This window comes from Xenopus laevis, chromosome 6L (assembly GCF_017654675.1).
Source record: "Xenopus laevis strain J_2021 chromosome 6L, Xenopus_laevis_v10.1, whole genome shotgun sequence".
In the NCBI taxonomy this organism is placed as follows: domain Eukaryota; kingdom Metazoa; phylum Chordata; class Amphibia; order Anura; family Pipidae; genus Xenopus; species Xenopus laevis.
This window is the reverse complement of record NC_054381.1, coordinates 33,431,396-33,459,375: the sequence shown is the minus strand read 5'-3', so window position 1 is coordinate 33,459,375 and position 27,980 is coordinate 33,431,396. Positions and strand designations below refer to the sequence as shown.

At 39.7% G+C, this 27,980-nt stretch overlaps 2 protein-coding genes across 9 annotated transcripts in view; one reads left to right on the top strand and one right to left on the bottom strand.

The window, feature by feature from the left end:
• Positions 1 to 16,757, top strand: part of slc25a13.L (solute carrier family 25 member 13 L homeolog) — an 89,214-nt gene extending 72,457 nt beyond the window's left edge. The window contains 4 exon segments of the mRNA NM_001089755.1: positions 1,097 to 1,235; positions 14,190 to 14,348; positions 14,427 to 14,517; positions 15,886 to 16,757. Of these exon segments, the coding sequence (NP_001083224.1) occupies positions 1,097 to 1,235; positions 14,190 to 14,348; positions 14,427 to 14,517; positions 15,886 to 16,075 (579 nt within the window). The 3' untranslated portion in view covers positions 16,076 to 16,757.
• A 7,566-nt stretch (positions 16,758 to 24,323) lies between these two features.
• Positions 24,324 to 27,980, bottom strand: part of LOC108718845 (cytoplasmic dynein 1 intermediate chain 1) — a 234,933-nt gene continuing 231,276 nt past the window's right edge. For all 8 annotated transcript variants that reach the window (XR_005961759.1, XM_041565902.1, XM_041565903.1 and 5 more), the window contains one exon: positions 24,324 to 26,047. Coding sequence is in view for 7 of the 8 variants with exons in the window: in XM_041565902.1 (XP_041421836.1) it covers positions 25,940 to 26,047 (108 nt within the window). In the remaining variant the exon portion in view is untranslated. The remainder of the gene's footprint in view (positions 26,048 to 27,980) is intronic.

Below are 27,980 nucleotides of genomic sequence, written 5' to 3'. Positions count from 1 at the left end.
TTCTAGTCTTCTGACTCTTTCCAGATTTCAGGTGGAGTTCACTGTCCCCATCTAAAAACCCAATGCTCTGTGAGGCTACAAATGTATTGTTATTGCTGCTTTTTATTACTCATCTTTCTATTCAGGCCTCTCCTATATTCCAGTCTCTTATACAAATCAGTGCATGGTTGCTAGGGGAATTGGAACCCTAATTTGAACTTGCAAACTGGAGAGCTGCTGAATAAAAAGCTAAATAACACAAGAAACCACAAAAAATAAAACATTAAAAGTAATTACTAATTGTCTCCATATATCACTGTCTACATTAGCGATCCCCTCATTTTTTTTTACTTATGAGCCTCATTCAGATGTAAAAAGAGTTGTGGAGCAACACAAGCATGGCAAAAGCTCATAAGGAATGCCACATAAGGGCACTCATTGGCTATTTGGTGGCACCATTTGGACTTGCAGAATGTTCTGTATGCTAGTGCACATGGTCTGTGTCCCTTCAAAAAGTGCCTCCAAGCCAGGAATTCAAAAATACCTGCTTTGAGGCCACAGGGAGCAACATCAAATATATCGGAGAGGAACATATTGCTCATGAGCCACTGGTTGGGTATCACTGGTCTACATCATACGGAAAAGACTTTTGCCTACCCTGTAGAAGTTATATAGTTAATAGTTGACGTTCAATAGGGCCACTACTGCACAAAAGGATCCCTACATCTGAATCAGCTCCTGGGCTTTTTGTACTGGCAGCACCTGAGCCTGAACAGGACCTGTGAGCTCTTCTATTCACTGAAGCGAGCGGCATCCTGATTATTTGTGTATCCTGGCTGGTTTCACGTTACAGTTCATGCGAGGGCAGGCTGGCATTATTGCTGGTTATCCCTTCATTCAGTGCCATGCGAGACAGTGGGTGCCGGGTGCCAGTTATTGTTTATCCGGAGTTTATAAGCCGCGCACCTGTGGGAAGTGGCACATTCACACTTGCAGTATTTGTGCAGATCCTGTGCCAGGGATTATCTGGCTGGATTTTGCAGGCAGGTTGCAAGGCGGTTTCCTTCCTTTGTACTTAAATCTTACACCGGCTTCTCATTTCATGTCTTAAACCCAGGGTGCTAAGGCGTGCTTCCTCCGAGACATCCCCTTCTCGGCTATCTATTTCCCTTGTTATGCCCACATGAAAGCCTCGTTTGCTGGCGAAGACGGCAGAGTTAGCCCGGGTTATCTTCTCTTGGCCGGAGCCATAGCTGGTAAGTCATTATTTTAAACAGGATTTTATATAATGTATGCAAATATTCATATTTCTTGTTAATGCAGCTCTTTTTCTATAAGCTCCAGGCTGCATCCAGGTTTTCTCTCTTATTCTAACCAATTTGTTCATCTTTGGCCCTTTAGTAAAACTGCAACCATCAGAAACATCTCTGTTTATACTGATCAGTGTAAAACTTTGTTGGGATTTATGACCCCAAGCAAATGTAAAATTTTATTTTTGATGGCAGACACCTACCAGAGAACACCCTCCTCTTATCTCCAATACATAAAATAAGAGCACCCTTACTTTGTCCAATTGTCAATAAGGAAACCCTTTCCCTTTAAAGTAGAACTAAAGCTTAAGTAAAGAAGTAGCTAGAAATACTGTACATTATGTTTTGGGTTTCTGTTCCAGCCCAAGGCAACCACAGCCCTTTAGCAGTAAAGATTAGGGACCCACTCACAATATACAGTACACATAGAATATAAATGTCACAATATAAGGCTGATCAGTAATTAATACAGATAATTACTACATGGCAGCACAGAAACCAGTGCAATTAGCATCAGAATTTAATAATCAGCCCTGCAGCATCAGCTTATATTACAGGCCAACCTCATGTTCTGCTTAAAGGAAAACTATACCCCCAAAATGAATACTTAAGCAACAGATAGTTTATATTAAATTGAATGACATATTAAAGAATCTTACTAAACTAGAATATATATTTACATAAATATTGCCCTTTTACATCTCTTGCCCTGAACCACCATTTCGTGACTCTATCTGTGCTGCCTCAGAGATCACCTGACCAGAAATACTATAGCTCTAACTGTAACAGGAAGAAGTGTGGAAGCAAAAGGCAGAACTCTGTCCGTTAATTGGCTCATGTGACCTTACATGTGGTTTGTATGTGTGCACAGTGAATCTTACGATCTCAGGGGGCGGCCCTTATTTTTTAAAATGGCAATTTTCTATTTATGATTACCCAGTGGCACATACTACTAGAAAAGTATATTATTATGATAATGGTTCATTTACATGAAGCAGGGTTTTACACATGAGCTGTTTTACTCCGTATCTTTTAAGAGACCTACATTGTTTGGGGGGTATAGTTTTCCTTTAATAATTAGTGACGACCCCTAAGCTTAGCTTCTCAACAGCTGCTCAGAGCCCACTGAGCATGTGAGTGTCACAGACACTTTCCAAGATGGCGACCCCCGGTGACAAGTTTGAAGTCCTGGATCATTGCTGCTATTGACAAGCTGAAACTTTTGGCTTGTGCAATAAGTTCAGTATATAAAATATGGCATTTTTAGGGTTTAGTTCTTCTTTTAATTCATGCCAAAACAGGTGCAGGAACCAATAAATGATGGCACATTCCAGATATCACATAAGTTGCAAAACAGGGGGCATTTGCAATGCTGGAAATATATAGTTGAGGCATTGTTGGTTTTTCATACCATCATTGTCATTGCCACTTTTACCTGTAGAATATTTCTAAATATGGCACCAACATTCTACTGTTAGAAGAACATTTTGAACGACTGACCCTGACAGTTCAAGCAGCACCCACTTCAGCCGTATCCTCTTACCAGCTCTACAAACTCATTGCTTGGTGGATACTCATGGCCGATTATATTATAACTCCTATTATAATGTCATAGCATCATATTTATTTTAAGGGTTTATTTTATATTTTCTCCTCCTATTAAGATATAGAGATGATGGTATAGCATATTGTATGTGCAAAATATATAGGTAGCGTATTTAATAAATTAAGTGAAAATACCTGCACTTCATAATAGTATTTAATGTAGAGATGCATTATACACTATTTGGCCAACAATATCCTGCTTGTCCAACATCTTATTCTCTAACCATTAATATGCCATTGCTGCTGTAACAGCCTCTACTCCTCTGAAAAGATTTTCCACTTTATTTTGCATCACTGTTGGTGGGTTTTGCTACCATTCAGCCTTAAGAGCATTTGTGAGGTTGGACACTGATAATGGGGATCAAGGCATGTCATGTCAAGGCTTTGTGTAGGCCATTCACGTTCTTCCATTCACATCCCAACCAAGTCAACTGGTGCCAAACCGAGAGGGAATCTGTATGCTTCAAGCAGCAGGCAGCCTCAGAGTGCTGTTATGGCTCTCCCACAACCAAATGAATGTGTCTTCTATAAACAATACAAATGTTTTTAATGCTCACATAATACCTGAATTTACATGCAGTTTTAGCAATTCCAAACTCAACTCTAAGGCCACACCTACTAATCAGCCAAACAAAATGAAAGGGCTAACAGATGACACGGCTTCGGTCATACTCCAGCTCAGAAATGTTTGCTCCACATTCCCTTCTTATCTGATCAGCCCCCAACTGGTCACTCCCATTAGTGGAATTTTCACTATTATCCAGTGAACCAGGAAACATTTGGTCTGATATCTCACTTCTGAACTTAGCCAGAAAAATTCTCATATTAATCATGAACTTTTTGCTTGTAATTTAGAATAGAATGGGAGGCAACCCATTTTTTTGGTGCTCCAAAGAGATCTCTGTATTGAGTGGTTCTGGAATTATTCAGATAGCATTTAACTGTCTTGCCTCTTCCAGTAAGTATCTCTGTGGCTCAACAACTAAACACCTGTCAAGCTCTTACACATGAAATAATAATCTGCAACATTATATTTTTTTTACAATATTTTCGTTCTTACCTGTCCTATGCTCAAACCAGGTTGTCCTACCACCCTTACATCAATGTAATCCTACCTCCTTTTACCAAGTGTAATTAGATGTCTTTGTTCACATGAACAACCTAAAAAAGTTCATTAGACACATTTTGATGTGGCATTTGTAATTGTGTTGGTCACAAAACAAGGAAGTAAAAAATGTTTTCCCCTTCCCACCCCTAATTTACATATGCAAATTAGGATTCGGCTCGGTATTCAACTGACTCATTCGCAAAGGATTCGAGGGTTTGGCCTAATCCAAAATAGTGGATTAGGTGCATCCCTATTAGATACCGATCAGATGGACAGGACCCAGGAGCCAAACCGTCTTTCCTCAAAAATGCATCCTGACCAATCATTTAAGAGCAGACATTATATCATATTGTATGTGTTCCTGTGCTCTTTTTATTATTGACAATGTTAGTTCTGGTTTAACCCAACCCCTACGCGTCCATTGATTGTGAGAGCTCATAGGGTTAAACGGTGGTATGGCCTAAGCATTCAAGAATGTTTCTCCCCTTTTTGTATAGAAGCCTGATCAGATACAAATGGCTGTTTCCAACCTGTTTTATTGGAACAAAACAACCCTTTAACATGGAGGCTTGTGTGCAGGCATGAAATGTAAGCATACATTTACAAGCCAAACAATTTCTGAGATTCAGTCGTTTTCTTTCAAGCCGCTGATGTGATTGCAGACCGAGATAATTCTCTTTTGAAGTTCAGTCACAGAGGCAGTCTTTATAGTTTCATTTATATCTACAATGCTAAGAATCGGCATTTCGCGGTGTGATCGCCGTACACATCTCTCCAGATATGGAACAATACTTTTAAAACTAGAAAGAGAAGTGTTTTTTTTTTTTTTTCTATTTTTCTTTCTGCTGTAATATAATATGCGCCGTGAATGTCAACCAGACTGACATGGGATTGTCTTTAGGAACTTCAAGGCTTTTGTAGAAATCCAAGTAGTGCGGCAAGTGCTGTTTAGGAGCCTAATCCGGAGCCACTGAAATATGAAGCTGCAGAAAGCTGCTTTATTTACAGCGATTCATACTTATTCATATTTCTGCAGCTATTTTACTCGTCACATATTTTTGGAACCCCGTAAAATAATACTTCACGATGCCCCATGTGCCGTTTCTGGAAATGATTATATATGAAGCCTTAAAGGGATATAAAGCAAATAAAAACAAATATGAATGCACGGGCCACGATGTATACAAGATCTGACTACTGGGGATAATGGAATATAAACATACTATAATTGTGTAAATGTCACTAAGAGGCCTTTTCACGGGAAGCATACAGCGTTCATTTTTATATACATGAATTCATTCCCCTTGTTATCTCTAATACCAAGGAAACACCTATGCCCAAATGGGAATCCTTGAACTGTGTGTTTCTCTCCCAGTTTTACCGTTTTTGTTTTGGGGTTCTGTTACAGCCCAAGGCAACCACAGCCCTTTAGCAGTAAAGATCTATACGCCAATGATGCTTCTGTAGCTCTCCATCTTCTTTTCTGCTAATTAGAGAACTGACACTATAATATATATATATATATATATATATATATATATATATATATATATATATATATATATATATATATACACGATTCAAAGCTCATTAATTCAGATTTTCATTACATAGCAGCTCATAAACCAGCATAATTAGCATCAGAATTTAATAATCAGCCCTGTTGCATCAGCTTATATGAAAGGCAAACCTCATTTTCTGCTTGATAATTTGCAACAACCCCTAAAGGTAGCTTCTCAACAGCAGCTCACTGACACTCCTCCACCCAAAATCCAAGATGGAGACCCCCCCCCCCATGTGCACAACTGTGAAGGCATTTATTATTATTAACATGTATTTATAGAGCGCCAACATATAGCGCAGCGCTGTAAAGTAAATGTGATTATACAACTAAATCACATGAATTACATACATAAAACATATGGAGTTACCTGTACATACATCACAACCAATACAAAAGGTGAGGAAGGCCCTGTGCAACAGGGAAGGGAATAAAGGTGGCCATAAACGTAACAATTACGATCTTTCTTGGTAAAGATCTTTCCAAGAAAGATTGTTCGTTTCAATACACACGTGTAGAGCTGAATCGTCAGATATACAGGTAGAAACAATACAATTCTACCCGTATTTGACGATTCAGCACTAAAAATGGCCGATGTTTTGGTTCCTTCAAAGGCACCCGATCAAAATATTCCGTCCAGCTCGATCGTCGAGTCAACAGATATCCAAGTCTTCTGCCGATCTGTCGGCTCTTTTTCCACCATATACGCACCGAATATCGTACAAAAATTGGTTTTGTACGATATTATCTGTGCGTCTATGGTCACCTTAATAAGACACAAGGTGTGAGAGTAGGCATGGATCATTACTGTTATTATAGATGCTGAACAATTTTGTGCAGTAAATTCTTTAGATGAAATATTCCATTTCAAGCCATATTCATTGTTTGGATTTAGTTCTCCTTTAAAGGGATACTGTTGTGGGGAAAAAAATTCATAACACATTAGTTAATAGTGCTGCTCCAGCAGAATTCTGCACTGAAATCCATTTTTTAAAAGAATTAACAGATTTTTTTCATATTTAATTTTGAAATTTGGTGTGGGGCTAGACATGATGTCCGTTCCCCAGGTGCCCCCAGTCATGTGACTTGTGCTCTGATAAACTTCAGTCACTCTTTACTGCTGTACTGCAAATTGGAGTGATATCACATCCTCCATCCCATCCCCCCAGCAGCCTAACAGAACAATTGGAAGGTAACCAGAGCTACCTGACACCTCTGCTGAAGGATTTGTTTGCATTGCTAAAGATGCTCCCTCGTGGTAGACATGAGCATAGCACCCAAGCAGGGAAAGCTATGGATCATGACTTGGGTCATATTGAAGTACAATTAGAAGGAGAGAAACAATAGCTGTCTCAACTCAGTTTCATCTTGAAGTGCTAGCTCCTTCTCAAAGCTCAGAATCAGGCCCAATGCACTGAGGTGGCTGCCTCCACACCAATATTACAGCTAAAAAAAAAAATACATTTGTTGGTTCAAGAATAAAATTTTAAATGGGAGAGTGAATTATTTGCAAAGTAAACAGTGTAATTTAGAAATAAAAAATAAACCATAAAAATCATGACAAAATCCCTTTATGTGGAGGTTACTAAAAAAAAAAAAATATCCTTATACCCTAGGGAATATCTGCTCATATAAAAATACAAGATAACATTACTGACTAACTCATAGAAATAAGCCATAGATAGAAGTGCAATTCAGTATTAACGTTCTATCTATTAATGATATGCAAGTTCAAGTCAAAATGATCAGTTATCACCCATGAAGACTTATGGACTTATTCACTATAGACCAGTAATGTTACACTCCTGATATATTGTTACGAAGCCTGTGTCATACGTAGACAAGACATATGCCGCTAATCAGAAGAATATAGGGGTAGGTTTCCTTAAATTACAAACACTAATAATTTAGTTATAAGTAGGGATGCACCGAATCCACTATTTTGGATTCTGCTGAACCCGGAATCCTTCGTGAAAGATTCGGCCGAATACCGAACGGAATCCGAACCCTAATTTGCATATGCAAATTAGGGGTGAGAAGGGGAAAACATTTTTTACTTCCTTGTTTTGTGACAAAAAGTCACGCGATTTCCCTCCCCATCCATAATTTGGCAATTCTGTGCAGAAGGATTCTGCCAAATCCGAATCCTGCTGAAAAAGGCTGAATCCCAAACAGAATCCTGGATTCGGTGCATCCCTAGTTATAAGTTACCTCCACAGACAATCAATTGTTTTATTTTTTATTGAATAACTTGGCAAATGAAAACCTTTTACATTTAAAAGCTTTTTTTGTAGTGGTCAAACCAGTATTTGTAGAATTCCATCTTTACTTTACTATTTTTTTTAAATAACTATTTGATGTACATGAAGATATATAATATGGCTGACTCACAACCGCATATATAGGTGTAGATTCTCCATTTTTAATCAATAAACAATTGGTGAGCTTTGCAGTAGTTTATTGGAATGAGAGGTTCCAGTTCATGGACATGCATGGCTACTATACTGTGCTTATTCTAGGTTATATTAAAAATATTCCTGAACAGGATAATTTATGGGTTATTTTAAACCACGTTTTACAAACATTCCCTATTTTCCCTACTTTAAGTCCTACTGTGAAATTGTATGTGGATTGTATCTCCTTATATTAGATTTCCGCAAGGCCTTTGAAATGAGTTGCCTTTAGTAAGCCAGACCAAGCTGGTTTGGCCACGGGTCCTATGGAGCCACTATACTGAGCAGCACACACAGATTTTAAGCCTTTACTCTTCGCCAGTTTGGTTTGGAGCAAATTCAGAACTAAGAAGTAATAAAACTTAAAATACGTCTTCCGAGCACACACGTCCCTCTCTCTCACTCTCCTCTCTCTCTTTCCCTTTGCCACTATCTGTTATACAGTGTATCCTACGGAATTAATAAAGATTAAAAGAAACTTGACATAATTTGTATAATAAGCCACGGATCCCCCCCTTATTTTGCACTAAATACAGGTATGAGACACCTTATCCGAAAAAGCCATTATCCAGAAAGCTCAGAATTACTTAACTGCTATCTCCCATAGACTCCATTTAAAACAAACATTTTTTAAAATGATTTCCTTTTTCTCTGTAAAAATAAAATAGTACCTTGTACTTGATCCCAAATAAGATGTGATTAATCCTTATGGGAAGCACAACCAGCCTGTTGGGTTCATTTAATGTATGTGATTTTTAGTTGACTTTAAAGTATAAGATAATAGGTCCCATACCTTTCTATACAGTAGAACCCCCATTTTACATTTTTCAGGGGATCAGAAAAAAATGGTGTAAAATCAGGGTAATAATGTATTATGCATAATATATAGGTGGGACCAGAAAACAACAATGTAAAATTATGGAAAACTTAAAATCAGGGGATGTAAAATTGAGCTTCCATTGTATTATTTTTGGGCTGATACATAATGAAGCTTTATCCTGGTCACACATACTCGCTCTGATACCATTTGGGGAAAAAATCCATCACCAGAAATGGAAAATCAGGTTATTCAATGGCTGATCAGGAGTGCGGGGATCAGGAGTCATTTGGTCTCTCCGATGAAAGCAATGTCTCCATCAAGATATACTAACAGCTTGCCTTATGTCCATCACATATCCCAGAAACCAGCTCTTTCATGTTAACACTGTTTTTACTTATGTTTTTTTTTAATTATTAAGGATACAGTAGAAGTCCTGTTTTTTTTATTTTTCAGAAAAAAGTGGTGTAAAATTCAGGAAAATGTAAAATGATGTATTATATATTGGTGGGACTCCAAAAACTCTGTAAAGTGAGGGGAAACATGAAATCAGGGTATGTGAAGTCTCAAGTTTTTGATCACTTCATTCTCTCATAGACAAGCACAGTAATCCAAAAGCTCTACCCGTTTCCATGTTTTTGATTAGGAAACACACCTCCCTGTGTCAGTGGACGGATAAGTAGTGTTGTCCTAACTGTTGATTGAACTATAGGAGAATGAATGATACCACTGATTTTTTCCAAAGTCCTGATACGCCTTCATACACAGCAAACATGCCCGCAGCAAATGTTGACCACAAAGCAAGGGGAGCACATGAACTGGGTATATAAGTATAGTTCTGTGTTTATAAAAACCCCAAGAACATATGAACAGTTTTATGCTACATTTTAATAGATTTTTATCTCCGGTGCCATCTTGTTTGTTTCCTGACATCTACCTTTATGTGTAACTTACACCAAAAAGATTGTTTGTGAGGTTGCAGATCAGTGATGCCTGGTTGTTGACTTGCAGTAAATTTAGCCTGGAATAATAGTCATGTCAGAGGATGAACAGATTTACTCTGCCTTTAGGTCGGGTAAAATGGCCGATGCTATGGATCTTATTTAAGGGGTCCTCTAAAGAACTAAAGTTTGCCACTGGACATATTTATCAAAGGGCAGAAATGAGAATTCCTTAAAAATCTTGAATAGTGAGTGACTGGGTTTCACTGAGTGCGGCAAGTTTTAGTTTCTCTCTTTAATAAGTCTGCCCCCTTCTAAGGCAGTTATTGCCCCTTACTTACTGGAGAGGCCCATTTATTAAAGGTTGAATAATATATTATTATATATATTAATTCGAATATACACAAAGTTCGACTGAGAGGTTAAAGGGATACTGTCATGGGAAAAAATTTTTTTTTCAAAATGAATCAGTTAATAGTGCTGCTCCAGCAGAATTCTGCACTGAAATCCATTTCTCAAAAGAGCAAACAGATTTTTTTTATATTTAATTTTGAAATCTGACATGGGGCTAGACATTTTGTCAATTTCCCAGCTGCCCCATGTCATGTGACTTGTGCTCTGATAAACTTCAATGACTCTTTACTGCTGTACTGCAAGTTGGAGTGATATCGCCCCCTCCCTTTCCCCCCCCAGCAGCCAAACAAAATAACAATGGGAAGGTAACCAGATAACAGCTCCCTAACACAAGATAACAGCTGCCTGGTAGATCTAAGAACAACACTCAATAGTAAAAACCCATGTCCCACTGAGACACATTCAGTTATATTGAGAAGGAAAAACAGCAGCCTGCCAGAAAGCATTTCTCTCCTACAGTGCAGGCACAAGTCACATGACATGGGGCAGCTGGGAAATTGACAAAATGTCTAGCCCCATGTCAGATTTCAAAATTGAATATAAAAAAATCTGTTTGCTCTTTTGAGAAATGGATTTCAGTGCAGAATTCTACTGGAGCAGCACTATTAACTGATTCATTTTGAAAAAAATTTTTTTTCCCATGACAGTATCCCTTTAATAATGGCTAATATTCGATCGAATGGTTCCGACCGGAAAATTCGAATCGTATTCAATTTGTATTCAATTCGTACATAAAGTAAAATAAAAACTTGAATTTCAGGAAGGCTACTAACATCTTCAAATGGCTCAACGGACCTCAGCCATTGAACTGTTTCCATGGTCGAGGTGTGATAAATCTCACTTTGAATTACATTCAGATAGGGGGATTAAAATTCGAATGTGTGAATTTCGACACTCGGAAAATTGAATTCAAATTTACTACTCGACCCTTGATAAATCTGTACAACAAAGAGGTTGATCCATCAGATTTCTGCAGGCTCGAAGTTCTTGCCGGTGGGAGGTGTCTTGTTAATAAAGGAGCTGCTGAGAAATGCAGAGAGCACCATAAGGATGGCACGTGCTATAGCTACAAATGATCCCTACAGCAAAAATCCACTTCTGGAAACCATCCTGTAACCGTTCTACTGTGCAGCAGTGATTCTCTTGGGGCTTCATACATTTGTTCTCCGTTTTCACAGCTCTGAAGATGTACAGTACCCAGAGGAGAGGAACTCATAACTTATTTACATAACCACGATTGTTTGACCTTGTATAAATATCATTTATTTCTATAGGCAGCTTATCAAGCAGGGCATTGCACTCATACAACAAGCAAGGACTTGCAATCCATTAACCAACAGGCGGTGCAGAATGAAACCAGAGGGTTCTGCTCGTAAGATCTCACCATATGATCATATGAAGGTTTGGGGAGAAGTTGACCTGGTTATTTGCAGTACTTCAGTACCTCAATCCATTCCCAAGTGCGGCAATATTTTGTAACCATATTTCTTATTTCATCTTCTGTTCGACGTGTTCATCTGTTACGTGTATCTGCACTAATATAAAGCCACCGCTCTTTCACGACATGGAGATGATGTCTCTGTAGCAGTTGGTGCATGTTAATTCACAAACATGTGTTCTTTATTTCCTTTATAATTTGAATGTGAAACAGACTATATATCTGACCATGTAGACTTGTATTTTTTCTTTGCGATTGTAAATGGAAATCTTCATCCAGAATTGTGTGCGGGGATGTAGAAGGTTGCAGAGCAAATGCATTGGTAGAGATGAAAGGCTTCCTGAAACCTTAGCTTTGTTTGGTTTGCTGATTTTGCACAGCGATGTTTCTGTACAAGGAAGCCGGGTTATTTAAGGTGGTGGCAAGCGCCCCTGCATGCGCGCGCCTGTGGGTAAGTGGTGGCGGCAGTAGTGGTGAGGATGAAGAGTGGGCTTTTTCAGCTCTTTGTGTGTTCCCTGCCAGGAGCCACAGAGAGGCGTGAAAAAAACAAAGGCAGAATAGCTTTCACCTCCAGAAATCTGAACTTAATCATGAAACATGTTTGTGATTTCTAAAGCACAGCTCGTTTTTTTTTTGTACATTTTTTTTTTTGTACATTTAAAGGGTAAGATATATACTGAGTACAATTTATTTCGCTAGATCCTAGTGGCTGAAAGGCTCTGATAAAAGAACAAGCTGTCGTATATACGGTATTTGTATTGGACTTTTGCTTTTCAATTCAAGTGCAGTAATGTGTTTTAAAGGAGAAGGAAAGGTCTTTTTACTTGGGGGTGCCAAAAGTAAGGCTCCCTCAAGTGGTTGCATGTACTTAGCTAAAACCCCAGCCGGTGCTGCTATCGGAAGGAAACTGGACCAGCCCAGCGAGCACCACGGAGCGACCATCTTCTGGCTTCTTCTTTCTTCAAATTTCCCAGGGCAGATACATGCGCAGCAGAATGAAATAACAAACTTCATTGTTAAAGTTCGGCTTTTCGAGCCACTGCGTATGCGCAGCCGTGAGAGAAGAAACAAGAAGCAGGAAGTCTATCAATCCGTGGTGCTCGATGGAAGAAGCCTGGGCTGTTGCAGTTTTCTGCTTATAGGAGCACCGGGCCAGGTGTCAGTTAAGTACATGCGATCACTTGGGGGTGCACAACTTTGGTCACCCCCAAGTAAAAAGACCTCATTTAAATGAAAGGTTTGATGTTCTTGATCTAGTGGTTTTTTTGTTTTTTTTTTAATTTAGCTGTGGCATTATTGTAGTGTATGGCTGTCCCCTGGTAGGTCTCGGAGCAGTGGCTCAGGGGCTCAGCTTAAGGCTCAGTGAAGGCAAATTTGGGGAGAATGACTACTTGCTCTGCTAGATACACTTGAAAGCCCATACTGAAGATCTGTTAGGGGAAATTTGCTGAGAATGGCTAATGGCTCTCCTAGATACCTCTGAAAGCCCAGGCCGAAAGGGCTTGTTCACCTTCCTTTAAGTTGTCTTTTAGTATGTTATAGAATGACCGATTCTGAGCAACATTTCAATTGGTCTTTATAGTTTAAGTATTTGCCTTCCTTCCACCTTTGAAATGGGGGTCACTGACGCCAACAACAAAAAAATATATTGTTTTGTGAGGCTATAATTTAATGGTTATTATTCAGTCATTTCCCAGTCTCTCTTTCAAACTACTGCCTGGTTGTTTAGGTAATTTGGAGCCTAGCAACCAAATAGCTGCTAAACAAAAAGCAAAATAATTGAAAAACCACGATTAAAAAAAAATAAGACCAATTGCAAATTGTCTCGGAATATCACTCAAGTTGATGTAAAGGTGAACAACTCATTGAAGGCCGGTTATGGGGAAGATTTGGGGAGAATAGCCATTTCCCCTCCTAGATACACCTGGAAGCCCCTCTTCAAGATCAATTTGGGGAAAATGCCTACTTGCTCTGCTAGATACTGCATCCAAAGAATTTGCAGCACCCCCGAAATAATAAAACCGCCTTTATTTTCTTACATACGGCTCAGCAGCAACATACTTGCTCTGCTAGATACACCTGCAAGCCCAGCTTGAAGATCACTTAGGGTGAAATTTGCAGGGAATGGCCAATGGCTCTTCTAGATACATCTGAAAGCTCAGGCTGAAGGCCATTTAAGGTCAGATTCTGGAAGAATAGCCAATTCCATTCCTCAATATACCTGAAAGCACGTTTTTCGTCAATTAGTGTGACACGTGGGATAAAAAACATTTTCTATCTTTGATATTTTTGTAATTATGAAATATTACACCAATATTGTGCGATATCTCTGGCCTTGTTAAGAGCTACGGGGGCCTGACCAAAGTTTGGACTTCCAACGGGGGACTTGAACTAACGTCCTCCGTTGAATGAATTCAACCAAGAAGTTTCAGATTCAAGGGATATACAAGTCTAATTCACCACCATTGATCTACATGATGGTTATTTGGGTACAGACTTTTATTATATAAGCCCACCACTATTAAAACAATTTAATAACTTTATTTCTTTATTTTTTTTACAGGTATGCCAGCTGCATCTTTGGTGACCCCTGCTGATGTTATCAAGACAAGGCTGCAGGTGGCTGCCCGAGCAGACCAGACTACTTACAGTGGGGTCATCGACTGCTTTAGGAAAATTCTTAAAGAGGAAGGCCACAGAGCTTTGTGGAAAGGGGCTGGAGGTAAGAATGTTCCTTTCACCTATATTGCCATCTATTCATTTAAAAACATAAACTAATGATTATCCTTTATTTTTCAAGCACGTGTGTTTAGATCCTCTCCACAGTTCGGCGTGACTCTGGTGACCTACGAACTGCTGCAGCGATGGTTTTATGTTGATTTTGGTGGCGTGTAAGTATTCAGCTTTCTTATTTGCTGATGCTTCCTTATGTGCTTTGCCTAGGCACTTTCATAGCGAATTTTGTGTTGCTGTTGCCAACATTTGGGTAGGGTCAGTTTGCGGCAAGACTGCAGGAGGCACCCACACCCCTGGCACCCACACCCCTTTTCACTTCCGGGTGCAGCGCCTAAAACTTCCAGAGACATCAGATTTCCGCACTGCTTTCTAAGTTGACACCCCATGGAACAACGGAATTCATCTTCTTTGGGCTGTCATCCCCTTAATGAAATATCACATTGTGGGGGGAAAAGGAAAAATGCTTTATAAATAAGCCAATTTGTTCCCATACTGTATTTTGTCAAAATGGACCAAATGTACTAAAATTCAAACTCATAAGAAAATGCCAAGATTCCTAATTCAGCACCTTTGCCTTATGCCAGTATAGGGGAAGGTATCGTTGCCATTTGTCCGAATTCCATCAACCTTGGTCAGACATTTTGAGGCCTATTTATCAAAGGTCACATTTCGAATTCATGTGAATTTTCATTCAAATATACTCACAATTCGACTGGGAGGTTATTTAAGAAAAAAATTGAATGTCTAATATTTAATCAAATGGTTCCAACCCGAAAAGTTGAATCGTATTTGATTCGTACGAAACAAGTTTTTCCTCCAAAAAAAAATAAATCGAATGTCAGGAAGGCTGAGCCAAATGGCTCAACTGACCTGCCATTGACTTGTACATGAACTCGGCAGGTTTTAGTTGGCGAATATATTCAGTTGAGGTGTGATCAGTTTCACATTCAAATTTACATTCAAATAGGGGGATTAAAATTTGAATGTGAGTTTTGACACACAAGTTTGAATTTACTATTCGACCCTTGATAAATCTGCCCTTTGAGTTACTTGTCAGATGTGTCAGGTCGAGATATCCAAATTTCTGCATTATTCTTACTTTCAAAATTCTGAACCGAGCCAAATACCAAACTGTATCCTGCAAACAGTGCTAAGAATCCTGAACAGAAACCTGGATTCAATGCATCCCTTGAGCAGGTTCTGTTCCTGCTGTTGTTAAAGGAGAACTAAACCCTTAATTACAGGTGCCATCTTCTTCTCTTCGGTAATCTTTGGGTCTTCTTCCGGCGCTTCGGCAATTTCCTTGACTTTCGGCACATGCTCTGTTGCCGCAAAAACAATATTGCTACAACTGTGCATGCGACGATATGCTGCTCTCTTCCCGAAGATTACTGAAGTGAAGAAAATGATGCCCGTGAACTCTGATGCCCTAAATCTGCACCGCGGAGTAATTAAAGAGTTAGGGGCATTTACCAGGGTTTAAAACTCACTGTTTAAAACAAATTTTATTTCTCCCGTTCCAGGAAGCCGAAAGGGTCAGAGCCAGTTCCTAAATCTCGAATCACGCTGCCGGCTCCCAATCCTGATCACGTTGGTGGCTACAGATTAGCAGTCGCCACGTTTGCAGGAATTGAAAGCAAATTCGGACTCTATCTCCCCAGATTCAAGTCATCAACACCTACCTCTACATCGGCCATTGCTGCAAACCCTTAAGAAGATGTCCACGGCCCAGTGAAATTTAACGTAGTAATTTAATGGATATGTTACAACATTTCAGTCTTCTAATTCTGTCCTAGATTACATCTTTTATTCTAGAATGTGTTTGAGATTTTATGGCATCCATATATATTATATGTGTGGAATCATTATCCAGTGTAATTCCTGCTTGTAGCCGCCAGAGCTTCCTTTGAGTCAGGGACCCGAAACCTTATTGATTGCTTTTGAAATATAATAAAACAAAGGATATGTGACTATTGATAGGTCAGTTTTAATAACCCAGTGGAGACCATATTTCCCATGAAATGATATTTATGCATGTCTGGTTTAAACATGCAGCATTTAACGTTACACATTGCTTAGTTTGATGCGAGCACTGGGTGGATTAAATGTGCAGCAGCTTGCGGTCTATGGGTTTAACATACAAAAATCTGCCCCTCTATATGTCAGAATTTATCTTTACTACTTGCAAAAACATTACATCAGCAGCCAATGGAATAATATTTTCTGCAGTACTCGCTTACGGAATAATTAGTAGAAACCTTCAGTAGGGGAGCATTATTGCTCATTCCCTATCTGCCGAGAAGCAGTATTTCTAATTTTATTTAACTTGTATTCGGCCAAGATGTAAAAAATAAATCTCTTCGTAATGCTCCCATTAGGAGCTTTGTGTTGTTGGGCTATAAATTCTATTTAAGGTTTTTGTCAGATATGCACATTTCCCATAGATTAACTGTGTGGTCCAAGTAGCTCCATGTAGCTCAAGGTACTCAAGCAAAATCAGCTGTTACACTGAAGTTAGTGGGCAGGAACTTGCCAGAAACTATTGATCTGTTGCCCTGTCTGGCTTTTGGGCAATTACAAGATAGATTGTCACATGAGCAAGTGGCTGTTTGTATCTTGCAACTAATATAAGAGCCAAGAAGATGGTCTTCAGCTACAACCAACCCATTGTCTGTCTCTAGGGTGGCTTTACAGAGAGCCTCCTATTTACCCGTAGTCCTCCCCGTGACAGACATTGGTACTTGGAATTATAATCTAGATTGTCACATGAGTAACTGGCTGTTTGCATCTTGCAATTTGCTGTGAGAGTGGTGGCCAGCAAGATGATCTTCAGCTACATCCCCTTGTTTGCCTCTAGTAGTGGCTTTATGGAGAGCCCCTTGCCTCATATTTACTCATAGTATTCTCCATGACACATAACTACTTGAAATTACAATTCAGAAGCTTTGCTTTATCATAACAAAAACTGAAACAATGGCACATAATAAGGATGTCCTTTGTCATCTCTAATACAACCCAATTCCAGAAGGACTAAGGCAGTCATTTGGGTGACTCATTTTTTTTGTATTGACTGTGTTGAATGTCTGGCACATAAAAATGTTACCGGCTCATCTGTCAAACCATCCATGATAGACCTTTAGTAAAGAAGTCCTCTCTTCTTCTACACTTATTGATCATGGAGTCTGGGTGTGACCTGTATTTTGCTTTCTCATCACGCTTTAAGAAATCCCATGCCAACAGATGCCACAACAATGTGTTCCTTCTTCAGCCACCTCAAAACAGTGGGTGTTGATTCCCATACCAGCACTTTATCAGAGTGGCCCTTGTTATGGCTCAGCTCAGGAACTATGGGCATTAATCCAATGTGTGTGACACAACCGTGAACAACTTGCAATAAATTGCTTTTCATTTTGAGGCTGACAAACAAGATAAGCAGTGTTTAAATTAAGCACTTGTTTTATTAGCTGCTTTGGAAATTAAATAGGAATTCCATGTACTGTATTCATAGCTGCCTTACGGAGTGTTTGGAATCAGACTGATATTTATCATTTTTTGCTCACCGATCATTAAATTGACTTGTAGAAACAAATGAAAGTGCTGTGCATTGATTTATGCTGTAGAGCTGCAGAAGATACTGGAATTTCATACACTCGGCTCAACGTGTTTCTTTATAAATGACCAGACTGTCTATCAGACCATTGTGTGATGATGGTTTAATGAAAAAAATAATAATTTTTGAGTCTTCTTTTAGTTACATTTGTATATATAAAATGTTTTCGATGAGACTCCATTGCTTCTGAATGAAGGGGGCAGCTGATGGAAACAAGTAGATGCATTGGCACAGGAGATGGAGTCAGCCAGTTCTTCCTAAAGGCCAGTAATATCAGGATGCACTAAATGCCTCTCCACATAAGGTTTACAACAGGTAGTATTGTATCCTCTTGCTGCCCATGGAACTCAGAGCTCACAGCTTGAATCACTTGGGGCAAAGTCTGTATTGTTCAGACCGCATTAGGTATTCATAGATAATTTGTGAGACTGTAACCCGATGCTCCGTTAAAAATGATTCCATCTCAATCATTCATTGCTCTCCCTAATCATAAGTGCTACTTGGGACAAAAAGAGAAGACCTACCAAGGCTACGAGGTGTAAGTCCCAAGAACAAAACTGGTTGTTGATGTTCTGTAATATCCATATACACTTACAATGTACAATCAGAGAGCACAAGAAGAATGCAGGATTAAAGCTAGGCTAGTTGTGTATATGCAGGGAGTACACATTTCACCCAGATTTACATCAAGCTGGCGGCTATTAAAGCCGGAGGTGATCTTTACTAAATACAACATAATGGCTTCCTACTCGCATCCAAGTGGTGGCACAGTGCAATCTCTGCGAGTGGGTGTAAGATGATGTGTTCGCATATAAACGAGGCCTGAAGTGGTGGGTAAAAAAAATCCATTAAAAAGTTAAAGCAGTTTTTCAAGAAAATATTATCTAATAATAAGATATAAGAAATGTGATGTTTGCCAATGTTCTAGGGCAGTGATCCCCAACCAGTAGCTCGTGAACAACATGTTGCTCTCCAACCCCTTAGATTTTGCTCTCGGTGTCCTCAAAGTAGATGCTTATTTTTGAATTCCAGGCTTAGAAGCAAGTTTTAATTGCATAAAAATGAAGTATAGTGCCAAGTAGAGCCTCCTTTAGGCTGCCAGTCCACATAGGGGCTACCAAATAGCCAATCACAGACCTTATTTGGCACCTCAAGGCGGTCTTTTCATGCTTGTGTTGCTCCCCAACTCTTTTTATAGTTGAATGTGGCTCACGGGTAAAAAAGGTTGTGGACCCCTGTTCTAGGGCAACCAGGCTGCCAAAGGTTCTTGTCATTTGGTTACACATAATATATACGTTTGGCTGGTTTAAAGGGCATGTAAAGGCAAAAAAATAAAATCCCATTTTTTCTTTCTTTAATGAAAAAGAAACCTATCTCCAATATACTTTAATCAAAAAATGTGTACCGTTTTTATAAGAAACCTGACTGTATGCAGTGAAATTCTCCCTTCATTTACTGCTGTGGATAGGAATTGTCAGACGATCCCTAACTGCTGAGCAGGGAAACAATCATACTTATGAACAGCAGGGGGAGCCCCCGCCTTACTTCCCAGCCATGCAGAACTCAAGCAGCTTTGTTTATGATGATCCCTAAGCAGCCCAGACCACACTGAGCATGTGCACAGTCTTAGTCTTGCAAAGATGTTTAACAAAGTTACAAGATGGTGACCCCCTGTAGCCAACTTTGAAAGCATAAATCATTTGTTTGATTAGGCTTGTGGTGCAGTAAGTTCATGTTTATATTTAGTATACAAAATACAGCATTTCTAGCCTTAGTCTAATTTAGACTTTACATGCCCTTTAACGTTCTCTTCTGTACACGCTGAGATGCTTGAGTTTGCCGAGTTCCTTGAACTATGCAGCCTTCGCCATATATTACTCGAAGAAGAAAACTTCAAATCTGTTTGGTATTTTTTATTATGTTTTATGGGTCTCCCTGGTGTCATTCTGGGACCACAATCTACTTTCAGGCTGCTAATGTAACCTTCCATGAAATCATCTGTACCCAAACTTTTGGAGAAATACGGCTCGAATGCTCCTAAGTAATAGGCATTTAAAGCCCTGCTCCATAAAACTTGCAGATCTTGTACAAACAAGCAATTGTAATGGCTTCTTAGAGCATTAGACAGTCTTTGCAACAGCTTAGAGATAAGGCAACTCTCGTTAGGTTCATGCGTTAGACTCGTTTATTTTAATTATTTTAAATAAATATGTACCATACAGCAGACCGCAATAAATAAAGAGCAGTGATGTTCCTATAGACCGTCCATTCATAATGTTAAGTAACCATGTGAAATACCACATCTGAAGTCCCCCAATTTAGGGGGGGAAACCACATCTGCACATAATCATATCTACTTCAAATAGATTTAATATGGCTCTGCGAGCGCGGCATACGGTATAGTCTCTCATTTAGCCATGTGTTTCGAGGCATTAGACCGAGCCAATATAGAGCAGAACGCTGCTGAATCCATACAAACACTGATTTCAAAGAAAAACTAGGGTTAAATAGTTGTTTCAACAATATTGGATGTAAATTGTGTTTCTGAACTTCATGTATAAAAGCCAAAAATGTGTATTTATTACGATACCTGAATACGAGGCCATGTTAATTGCACAGGTCTCCGGCCATTTCCATTTCTCTTATAACTGTCATTCTTTTTCGAATAATTGGGGCTGAGATCTTGTATTAGAGGCAGACATCTCCCAAAGTGTCATATGATTTCATGACAAGGTGGTTCAGCCTCATTCAAATCTGCATCTCCTTTATGGGGACGGCCGTAGTTGTAGATTGGGAAGAGCTACGATATTTGTGATTGAGAAGATGAAGATTAAAGTGAACGTTAGCTCCGATGGTGAAAATAAAACTGCATTGCTTTGGCCCTAGGCTGAAGGGCTGATTTGGGTGCATATTATATGGTATGTTACTGCATGTGCTTATAAAACTAATCTCACATGCAGGAACACAGCATAATCTAGGGGTTTACATGTACATTTTTGTGGCTTTGGCGTATATTTTGCGTAGCTGGCTGCTGAACAGGCCACTCAAGTTCCACACCGCCAGCACTGATCATTTGATGTGGTAACTGCCATATGCCTGCACTTTGTACTTCCCATTACGGCCCCCTCATACCTCCGTCTTTTGGGAAAAGGAGAAATAAATTAAAATAAAAATCCAATGGGCAAAACGCCCCACTCTCAATCAGATTCATTAGATGAGGGTTAATGTATTATATATACAAGATAGTAGGATCGGGGAGGAAGCAAGGTGTAGAAATAGTGGGGGATGCTTAGTTGGGCATCATAGGGGGTAAGGGAAAGAGAAGATCTAGAGGAATTACATCACACCATCTCTCTGCTGTGTAAGGAATTAAAGGAGAATTCAACCCTAAACTTAAAAAAATCCCTACCCACTACCCTACATAGACCCCCCCCCAGCCTAAGTGTTACCCCGGGCAAATGCCCTTAACGTTTTACTTACCCCTCGGTGCAGATTCAGGCATCGGAGTTCACAGGCGCCATCTTCATCTCCGAAAATCTTTGGAATGAGCCTGGCGTGTCAGCACATGCACAGTTGGAGCAATTTTCTGTTTCGCAAAACAACTGCGCATGCCCTGAAACTCACGAAGATTGCCGAAGCACCGGCCTCATTCCGAAGATACTGATGCGACTGAAGATGGCGACTGAATCTGCATGGAGGGGTAAGTAAAATGTTAGGGGCATTTACCCGGGGTAACGCTTAGGCTGGGGGGAGGAGGGAGGGAGGTCTATGTAGGGTAGGGTTTTTTTTTAACTTTAGGGTTGAATTCTCATAAAAGGAGAATTATGGGAAGAAAAACAGGCAGTCAGTCCTATTGCCGTGTAGTTTTCATTGTTTCCTCTTTCTTATGTATTGGGAATATTTTGATGGATCCGGTTCTGTCCAACCAACTAATAAAATATCTAATTAAATGAATGTGCTTGTAAAAAACCCAATATGCCGCCCTGGTTGGAGGACGACATGTTTATCGTGTAAGGCTGGCGATGAAGTGGAATTGTCTTTCCTACACGTGAAATGACAAAATAGCCTTTAACTGGGGGATTTGGCTGAATCCCATAATATTTAGTCCTAAATCTTTACACTATGGCCAACAAAACCTCAAAGCCCTACTAGTCCTGAGATTTACTACAAAGGAGCCCAGGGGCCCATCAAAAGAAACAGAAGAGGAAAGATAACGGCTAAAGGCCATTAGGGCCAAAGCCTTGTCATTTTAATTGAAATGAGGATTTGGAATGATATCGTTTGTGGAATATTTTGGGGATGATTTATCAAAAACACAATCTCAAATATATTTGGGATTTGAAAAATCACACATTTTTTAAAATGTATTAAAGTTTAAAATCTCAAAAATTAAAACTCAAAATTCAAGACTACTAAAATTCTATAGAAGTCAATGATCTTAGAAGGAAAAACCAAAATAGATTTAGTAAATAGAATTTTTGTTACATGATTGCAAATATGAATGGCCCTTTGTTCCAAATTAATTTAAAAAAATAGATTTGGCTATTCTTGCTTTCAACCACACACACATATACCTACACGTAGCTTAATGGTGTGCAAATAACCTTTGTAGTCTGTTTACACAGACAAACCTGATTCACAGATTAAAAGGAAACCATATTACTCTAAAGGTGGCCATACACGGAGAGATCCGCAATATCGGATCCTAACGGTGGCTTTACGGGCGGGCGAATTGCGGGACCGCATCAACGAACGGATGCGGCCGCGATCCGACGGGATTTTTAGTCCCATCCGATCGAGATCTGGCCGACTTCTTGATCGGGGAAGCCCGTCGGGGGGGCCCCATACACGGGCCAATAAGCTGCCGACACGGTCTGTCGGCAGCTTTTATCGGCCCGTGTATGGCCACCTTTTCAAACCATTTCCCAACAATCCTTAGGCTCACAGAGTGATCCAACTCCTCCCTTACCTTAATTTGCTGTAAAGTGATGGATTCTTGGACTTGAAGTCCCTCTGTTTTCCATACTGGGTGGTGCACAGATTCTCTCGAAAGTGGAAAAAAACTTCAAGTCCCAGAATTTATTACTTTACAATGGAACAGGGAGAGGGAGATGCTTGATTATCCTGTGAGCCTCAGTGGGGGACTGGTCCCTGCAGCACAGGCAGACTATTAAATTGCTTTTAATCTAAGTAATCATGTTTGTGTAAAAAATAATACATTTATAGTTTTTTCTGGAAGTTCAGATTGTGTTTAAGCTAGGGATGCACCAAATCCACTATTTGGGATTTGGCCGTATCCCCAAATCCATTATGAAAGATCGAATACCGAACCAAATATGAATACTAATTTGCATATTCAAATCAGGAACAGGAAGGGAAAAGTGGAAAAAAACATTTTTACTTCCTTGTTTTGTGATAAAAAGTTGTGATTTCTCTTCCCGCCCATAATTGGGTTCAGCCAGGTATAAGGATTCGGCCGAATCCATTTGAAAAGGGCCAAATCCGGGATTTAGTGCATCCCTAGTTTAAGCGCACTTTTGACCAAACCTATGCTAAATAATTACTGAAGCCCTAAACATAGATTGTATTGAATTTTCTAGAAAACTTTTCTGAGGCACTACATATGAACCAAAGGGTTGCTGTGAATATTGATTAGTGAATCTGACCTGTTTCACTTTGCTGAAAATTTGAGATATGGCAAAAAAATTTCCAGATGCATTGAAGTCATTGAGCGCTTTTTCGCATGTCAATTTTCAAATAGCGCAGCATTTTTTTTGTACTAAACATTAGAGTCTAGGGGTGATTTTTTACATCAAAACTTCCCTAGTTCTGAGACCAGTGCAATAATCCATGATCCAAAACTCCAAGATTAGAGCAAAGAGTCTCCAAAGAGGATGGCTAGTTTAGCCTTCCAGTGCAATACATTAGTTATCTCACACGTACTCACCAGAGCAACTTGCCTTAAACTGGCCATACACGGGCCAATAAAAACTGCAGAGTTTGCCTATACTGACCACAATGGCAGCTTATTGGAATAAATAAAGCTGGCCATACACGGGCTGATAAAATCTGCGACAAACCGAGTCTGCAGTTTATCGGCCGGTCGATATCTGGCTGAAAGTTGGCCAGATGTCATTCGGGCAGCATTAAAAATCCGGTCGGATCGCGGCCGCCCATGTTGGCTACATTTATTATCCGATCGTTGGGCCCTAGGATCTGCTCAGCCTGATAACGCCTCAATGTGGGCATATCAGGGAGAGATCAGCTTGTTTGGTGGCCACCTTAAAGAAGAATTCAACCCTAAATTTAAAAAATCCCTACCCTACATAGACCCCCCTCCCTCCCCAGCAGTGTTACCCCAGGCAAATGCCCCTAACGTTTTACTTACCCCTCGGTGCAGATGCAGGCATCAGAGTTCACAGGCACCATCTTCTTCTCTTGGGAAATCTTCGGAAAGAGACTGGCATGTCTGCGCATGTGCAGTTGGAGCAATTTTCTGGTTCGCGACAACTGCAAATGCGCCAAAACACGAAAATTGCAGAAGCACTGTTCCCATTACAAAGAACTCCGATGCCTGCATCTGCACTGAGGGTAAGTAAAAGGTTAGGGGCATTTGCCCGGGTAACACTTAGGCTGGGGGAGGAAGGAGGGGGTCTACATAGGGTAGGGGGTAGGGGATTTTTAAGTTTAGTGTTGAATTCTCCTTTAAGGGACCCTCAGGAGGATCTGTCCAACCAATAACTTGGTAAAACTTGACTATGGAAATTTCCTCAAATGAGGAGCACATAATTGTGTTGATGAGGTCCTCAGCTGATGTATCTCCATAGGCCTGCTGTATAAAATGTGTAATGCACAGCAGTTTTAGACAAAGGAGCAAACCTATTTCTCCTAATCTCTGTCTGTTTAAAGGCATGTCACCTTTCAGTATAAGGGCACAGAATACTGTATGCAAAGAACATTCTAATTATACACATTTGTATATATGCATGTGGAACATTGTGTTCCTTACCTTAGAAGAAGTATTCTCGGTATGCATTTATAGAATAGAACCATCACATTATATAGAATTACATTGTGGGCACCCAACTGACACTGTCATATCTTCTGCAGACATTTCTAATCTCCTTGTGTCCATCACAATGAAGTGTAGTACATTTACAGATGGACAACCTACGAGTCCAACAGATGTCTGTGTATCTACATTTTACCTTCATTTTCTATTTTTTTCTTTACAAACAATAACAAGCCTCAAATTTAGCCTCTTATACAACCCCCTTTCCTTCTCTCTTCCTAGAGCTCTTGATGCCTTTTGACCATTGTCACAAAGATGTCAGGAGAGGGGAATGTCCAGTCAGCATCCGCACGTGCTCATCTTCAGAGCCATTTGAGACAATCCCATGATGCTGCCATGTTATGCTTATAATACCAAACTAAATAATACTTCCCTTTCCTCTGGCCTTAATGGTGGTGTTGCAGAAGATGTGGAGAAGCAACCAGCTGAAGTATTGGTTCTGAAATCATCCTCAGAAAAACGCTATTAGTTATTAGTTGTCTGTGCAACATATTTTATGCTCAGTCACTTTAATCATTTGGAAAACTCTTCTGGACAAATCCAATCCATGTTTTGAAGGGTCCAATATCTTATACAGAAGTTCAGAGACCTAGCATAGGGTTCGTTTGTGAAAAACAAAAATCTTAATGCGCCTCGCGCTACTTCTTTTTCATCTAGGAGATGGCAATTTTTGAAATTTTTAAATAAAGTCTTGCTACAACTTTGGACCAGAGGGGGGATGATACCAAGTCTGCACTCCTTGGCTTAGATTAGAAATTAAGTAGGAAACAGGAATATCACTGCCGGAAGAGAAATCTGTGATATAAGCAGGACGTTCACTTCAGAAAGCCACACCAAAATAGAGGACACTGAACAGCAGGAAATATTGTGCTTGCCAAGCCTGAGTCTCCTCCCTTCAGGTGGACAGATCCACAGCCTCTTCCTCTCCTTCTCCTCGGTTGGCTCGGATCTCGACTAATGTGCGGGCAAATCGGCTCCACTCATCGTTATGTGGAATAGCAAACTGAAGAGAGAAAAATATGCAGATATTGGAATTAACAGCTATCTCATTGTACATGTATTCAACACTCAACTTCAAGCAAATCTATTACAGGTATTGGATCCGTTATACGGAAACACTTTATCCATAAAGCTCCGAATTGCAGAAGGCTCGTCTCCCATAGACTCCATTTTATATAAATAATCCAAATTTTTAAAAATGATTTCCTTTTTCTCTGTAATAATAAAACAGTAGCTTGTACTTGATCCCAACTAAGATATAATTAATCCTTATTGGAAGCAAAACCAGACTATTGGGTTTATTTAATATTTGCATGATTTTCTAGAAGACTTAAGGTATGAAGATCCGAATAACAGAAAATTCCATTATCCAGAAAACCCTGAGTGTTCTGTATAACATGTCCCATATCTCTATTTAAATATTCACCGAAAAATGCTTTATTTAATCATTCTGTACAATTAGTCTCCAGCTTGTGCTGTGAATCCCCTACTAATAGCATGAGTACCAACTCATCGAATAAGGAAACTGTTAGGGAAGGGAGTGATTCTGGGTGTGGACTCCTGTCATCATTCAGTTGTCAGAAAGCCCAAATGATCAAATGTCACTTATTTGTTTGCACTAGTGAAAAGATTTCTCTAATAAAATAGAAGTATAAAAACAGCACATTTTCCACTAGGCAAACTGCCAAACACAAATAAAAAACTATATAGTAACATAAAAAAGTAATGCTCTAAGTATCAGCTATCAATACAATAATACAGCTGCAGAAGCACTGGAGAGGAAATATCTTCTAGAAATGACAGACCTTTAATTTTATTGAGTTACAAGAGCGCTTTAGCATATCTTATTGGAGGAAAATGTGACCTATGAATTTGTGTACTCCAGCACTTTGATGCTGACACCGCCAACACTCTCTTCAACTTCAAGTTGTGCATCTGAATGACATGCAAGTTTGGGGGTGGAAGGGAAGACCCTAAGTTCCTCCATCCAACCGCCCTTATCAATACAGAGCTGCCAAAAGCAGACAACACTGTATTCATGGGGTAGGGTCTCGTATAAAGTTGTCTCTACCATTTATGATATAAGTATTACTGGAGCTCACTAGTACACAGTATGTTTTAACATGATTGATGGGTCTGGCTTCCAATTAACCATAAAAGTATAAGTGATCAAGCCGGGTTAACAGTTGGCATTCCAAGTTATCCCATAGGTGTTCAGGTGGACTGAGGTCAGGGGTTTCTGCAGCCCAGTCAGATTCTTTCACTCCCATCTCTGCAAACCAATTCTGAATGGACCTCTGCTTTGTGCAAGGGGACGTTATTGTGCTTAAACATTGAACCGATTTTCCCAAAATGTTTCCACAAATTTCAAAACAATCAAGAATGAATGCTGTAGTTCTTGGAAGAAGGGAACCTAACCCTAACCAGGAGAAAAAACCAGACCATTGTTATTTCTCCACCAAAGTCCACAGCCACAATTACCTATTCAGCTAGGTAGCATTCTCCTGGCATCTGCCAAACCCAGATTCATCCAACAGATTGGCAGATGGTAAACTGGGATTTATCACTGAATACAATGTGGTCCCACTGCTCCAGCGTCTAATGGTGGCCACCTTTACACCACTCCAACTGACACTTGGCATTGTGCATAGCTGCCAGCCCATAAAAATCCATACTACTTATGAAATAATTCTTGTGCTGATATTCCTACCAGACACTGGAACTCAACAGTGACTTTCTAGTTGGGGTAATGCAATTTTTGAATTGGGTGTCCAGATGCTATTGGCTATATAGTGTGTCTGGATACTTATGGATATATAGTGGAATTAAACGAAGTTGTGTTTATCTAATAAAAAGACTAATTTCAGTTGTAAACATAGTTGTGCATAAATGAAATGGATGTTTCAGTATATTTCGTAATATAAACCAGCTGGCAC